This window comes from Palaemon carinicauda, chromosome 16 (assembly GCF_036898095.1).
Source record: "Palaemon carinicauda isolate YSFRI2023 chromosome 16, ASM3689809v2, whole genome shotgun sequence".
In the NCBI taxonomy this organism is placed as follows: domain Eukaryota; kingdom Metazoa; phylum Arthropoda; class Malacostraca; order Decapoda; family Palaemonidae; genus Palaemon; species Palaemon carinicauda.
The window spans coordinates 88,957,974-88,962,902 of record NC_090740.1 but is presented as its reverse complement, the minus strand read 5'-3'; the positions used below and the strand labels follow the sequence as shown (position 1 = coordinate 88,962,902).

General features: G+C 32.2%; 1 protein-coding gene across 1 annotated transcript in view; it reads left to right on the top strand.

Annotated features, from left to right (window-relative positions):
- Nucleotides 1-314: 314 nt before the first annotated feature.
- Nucleotides 315-4,929, top strand: part of LOC137655414 (uncharacterized) — a 46,173-nt gene continuing 41,558 nt past the window's right edge. Inside the window, exon 1 of the mRNA XM_068389308.1 lies at nucleotides 315-356. Coding sequence (XP_068245409.1) covers nucleotides 315-356 — 42 coding nt within the window. The remainder of the gene's footprint in view (nucleotides 357-4,929) is intronic.

Sequence of the window (4,929 nt, the reverse complement as noted above, 5' to 3'; positions counted from 1 at the left end):
TTGATGTAAATTCTTATGCATGGCATGTAGTTATAGAAAGGTCCCTATGGAGGGAAAAAGTGTCAGTTTTTTCTTTGGAATTAGGTTTATCAATAAGTGCCATGTGTGTAACTCAATGAGTAACCACAAACATGTGATACCAAGGGCCAGAACATGGTCGGTAGTACCTTTTAAGTCTAATGTAGTGCATATGGACGTCATAGGTCTATTCCCACAGGTAACAAGTAGTTAAGTGAGTAGGTACCCCCTTACCCCATGCTACCTGGGAGAAGATAGCGAGGAGGATACACAAGCCAGTGTCAGTGCCGTCCTTCATGCACGAGAGAGTGCAAGAGGACATGGGCCATGAAATGAAGGTATCGGCCAAAAGGCAATTGAAGCCATAAAGTCAGGTTTATTTTGTGTATATTCACTCCAAGTGTTTTGTGAAAAGATGTATTAAATTTTGTTTACAATTTTGTTTTGTTCCAAGCATATCACGAGTATACTATTTGTCATACTGAGACATTTCTGTTGTATTCACGGTTATGTTAAAATTATTTTTTTTTTTTTTACTTTATATTGATACTACTTTTGCTGTTACCAATGTTTTCATGTATGTTTTTAATGTTGTTATGCTCTATTTAAAAAAAATTCATTTATCTCTGTTGAGCATTTCAGTGCGGTTACAGGTAATTGCTAACCATTGGTTGAAAATTTAACATCATTACTTATGCTTTGATTTTACAGGAAAAATAATATTGCTCAGTTATTGATAAGTCTTTTTCTTTTCTCTATTATTCACTGTTTGAATTGGCTCCTTTTGATTTTAAATGTGTCAAAGACTGTTGGGATTATAAGTTATTCGTTTTAATTTCTTATTTAATTTTTTATAATTTTCTTTATTATGTGTATGTAATGATCTATCAGTTCATATAGAAATTTTAATGAATTGAAGAAACTGTTGGTATAACATGGCTACTGTTCTGATCTTAATCTCCAAATTTCGGTGATGATGTATCTGAACCTGAATTTTGTGTTTCTGTATGAGCTATTGTGGGCGTGAGATTCATCTTTCTGTAACTTACAATTGTAACACGCCAACCGGCCCTATGATTTTGATTCTAATTTTTGCATGCACTCATCGGCAATGAAAAGAGAAAAGAAGGTTGGGAAAAGAAATCTTTTTTAATACAGTGAAAAAAAGAAAAAAATAGAAAAGTTTGAAAAAAAAATATATAACAAGAAAAAAAAAGGTAAAATGTGACTTTTACGGGATGTGAATTCTAAGGGGGGAGTGATGAACTGATCGTAGTCATGGTGGCCGTTACTGGCCGGGGTAAGTGTAGTGTCAACTGATTTTTGTCTTCTTGTTAAAAGAATGACATTTAGGTTGTGGTTTGGCACTTACAAAAAGGACGGTTACAGGTTAGCTTACGTTTGGCGTCACCAGCTTTCTCCTCATTGGTTTTTATGAGACTTTCGGGTCAAAACAACCAATCATTGATCAGGCATCTCGACGCCCATGAAGGAGCACTTGGGTGAAAGCCCCATTGGACAGGCAGTCTTGTTTCGGAGTCCCATGGAGTGTGACATGCAAGGAATGGAGGTGCCAACATGTGTGCCAAACTGAGTACCATATTTTTGAGGTCTTTTTCTTAGTAACATAACGTAATCATAATTAATGGCACCCTTGTAAACTTAAAAGTATATAGTCTGTGTAAATCGATCAACTCGACTATTATTTGTGCATGAAATCCTCCTCCATTCGTGTTTACCTAAATTGTCTGAACCCCATCGACCAACATTTTGTCCTATATATATATATATATATATATATATATATATATATATATATATATATATATATATATATATATATTTATGTATATGTAAATATATATATATATATATATATATATATATATATATATATATATATATATATATATATATATATTTACATATACATATAAAAATATATTATATATATATATATATATATATATATATATATATATATATATATATATATATATATACATAAATATATATATATATATATATATATATATATATATGTATATATATATATATATATATATATATATATATATATATATATATATATATATATATATATATATATATATATATATTTCAATAGTTAATCTGAAAATCTGGTTAGAAAAGTATATCAATATATGACTAAGGACTTCAACAAGAAAATAGTGATGAAAGGGAAGGTGAAAACAGATGAAATAGTTTACCTGTGACTCAGTATATCCTAAAAAAAAAAAAGAGCCCTACCCCATGGAATTGGAAGACCATGGCACAGAGGCTATGAGAAGGCAAAAGAAAAATGAGCCGTAACTTGAGAGGGATCTAATGTAGTATTATCTGTCATCGCCATCAGAAATTGGCTTAGGCAATGTTGCCTTCTACCTGCTGTGCTTTTCAACCTTGTAATGGAGAAGGTAGCTAGAAGACTAATGGAATAACAACTTGGAGCACAATTCTTAATTATTTCAGTGAAATATCTGACATATACCGAAGATGTTGATGTTATCACTGAAGATATTGAAGATACAGAGCATATAATAACACAATTTAAAGACTGGCCATAAGTCAAGACATAAAACTGAAATACTGGAAAAAAAACTAGGAACTCATATTTATAAGTGTAAAAACTGTGGATGAATTTAAATACTTAGGATGGTAGATAATCGTATGGAAGGAGAAATTAATGCTTGAATGGTTGCGGCAAGCGGGTTTTATCTCAGCTTACTTGACCTGTTGAGAAAGACCCTTCTTCGAAAAGACAGATTTGTGGGCACACAACACAATAAATCGTCCAATATTTTTTTTTTGGATCTGAGACGGAGTCTAACGAGTCATAGTAAAGTTCTTGAAAAACTTTTTGAGGCCATGAAAATTAGAATCTCGAAGAAACGCACGTGACTTATTTAAGACCAAAAAAACTCTGAAAAGGAAAAAAAAATCATTACAATTGCAAAATATAAATATAGTTGTGAAGTCAAGGAATATTCAATTAGCTGATCATATTGCGAGAATGGACGACACTCGTATACCGAAATGAAATGCTAATTGTTTAAGTCATGGACCCAGACCTCTTGGAAGTCCTTAAAAGAATAGGAAAAAATACCTGAAGGAAGATATTGAGATAGAGGGAACTGGAATGGATATATTGATAGATTTATCACAAAATAAAGAGAGCTGAAGACGTCCTTCCAAAGCTGCTGGGCTAAGGAGTAATCCAAAGACCAATCGAGTATATATATATATATATATATATATATATATATATATATATATATATATATATATATATATATATATATGCGTATGTGTATGTGTATTGCTGTGTGTATGTATACTCATGTTGTTCATACATTGAGTTATCAAAACAAAATACATTTTAATATCAAATTCACTCTCCCTTATGATCCCAGACATAACAAATTTTTTTAAGATAAGTACTTTTTCCTTGTAATGATTCCAATCTCTGCCGACCATTGGAACTATAGGTAAGGCGTGACTTAGCTAATTCGGTAATCAAAGCGCGAAGGCGTCGATTCCAACTCGGCTAAACGTATTCCTATTGCATTCAGGTTTTTTACTCTTAACCAAAATCCACCATAAGACCCGACTGGTAATTTTGTAACACCTACCTTTTTTTTTCGGTAACTCTATCACTCATTTTGATAATTTTAATATATTAAAATATCAAGCCATTTTGTTATCGAGTTCACTTTGCCTTTGGATTGAAAAATTGCAGTTGAAATTCATATCATGATAAGTAATTTTCCATTGAGCAAGTCAAATCATTGAAGTCAAGCGCTGCCTCTATTTTACATGAGAGTATGAGTTCGAATCCTTCCCCGTGTAGAGGTATTTACTTATGAAATATGAAATGACTGCATTATGGATGCTTATGCTTTTTAAAGAAAGATCACTAGACCGGTTGTGTTTGCTCATACTTTTTTGAGGATCCTTACTTTATTTATCAAGACAATCAAATTATGAGTAAATAGAGAATGATAAATATCACAATGAATGCTCAATTACATGTCTTGTTTTGTATTGAACAAAACATACATAAGCAAAAGAAGCACTAACAAAAGTCAATCAATTAGCCTTTCTTTCACAATAAAGCATACAAATACCGGATCGAGATCAGTATTATTAACAATAATGTCGGTGTTTCAGGGTGTGTTCCAATTGCCATCAATTGGTTCCAGTTTTATCTTTCATGGAATAGAAAAATACTTAATAAAACTGAAGGGGGATCTAACGACTAAACGGCCATTCCCTTTCTTTTACTGTCTTTGGAAAGCGGTTGCAAGTATTCCCTTGTACCTTATCTCGCAGAGACTTATTTTTTCTTGTAGTGTTTACGTTCCTTCGAGCATGAATGTAAAGCAAATATTGGAAATCATATCTCATATTATCTTTATAACTAATTCCACCAGTATTTTGCATGATGGCGGCCTCAGCTGGAAGGTTTTTGACTATTATTTCTTTAATCTTTACTTTATGACATCTTTGGGCTCGTGTGATGGTGACAGCCCATCCGTCGTGCATCTTTATTTGGAAGTTTCTTTTCTCTATCCAAAGAAATGATGGAAGTTGAGACCTAATATGAAGTTGAAAGGAGATATCTCGAAAGTTATCAAAGTCGTGATTGTGTCACACCGGAGCGGAATCTATTGAGGCTGTGCTAACTCCTAAAATTCGAGGAATTGGATTGAATTTTCAATAGTAACTTTTTATTGCTGTTAGATGAGAATGTTATTCGTTAATACTAATTTCTTCATGAAATAGTGAAATTATACATATTCTTAACAGCCTTGTAACTAGATAATATCATTTCTCAAGAGCCTGCATACACTTTATGAACTTGGGATGGAAAGAACGGAGAAAAAAAAA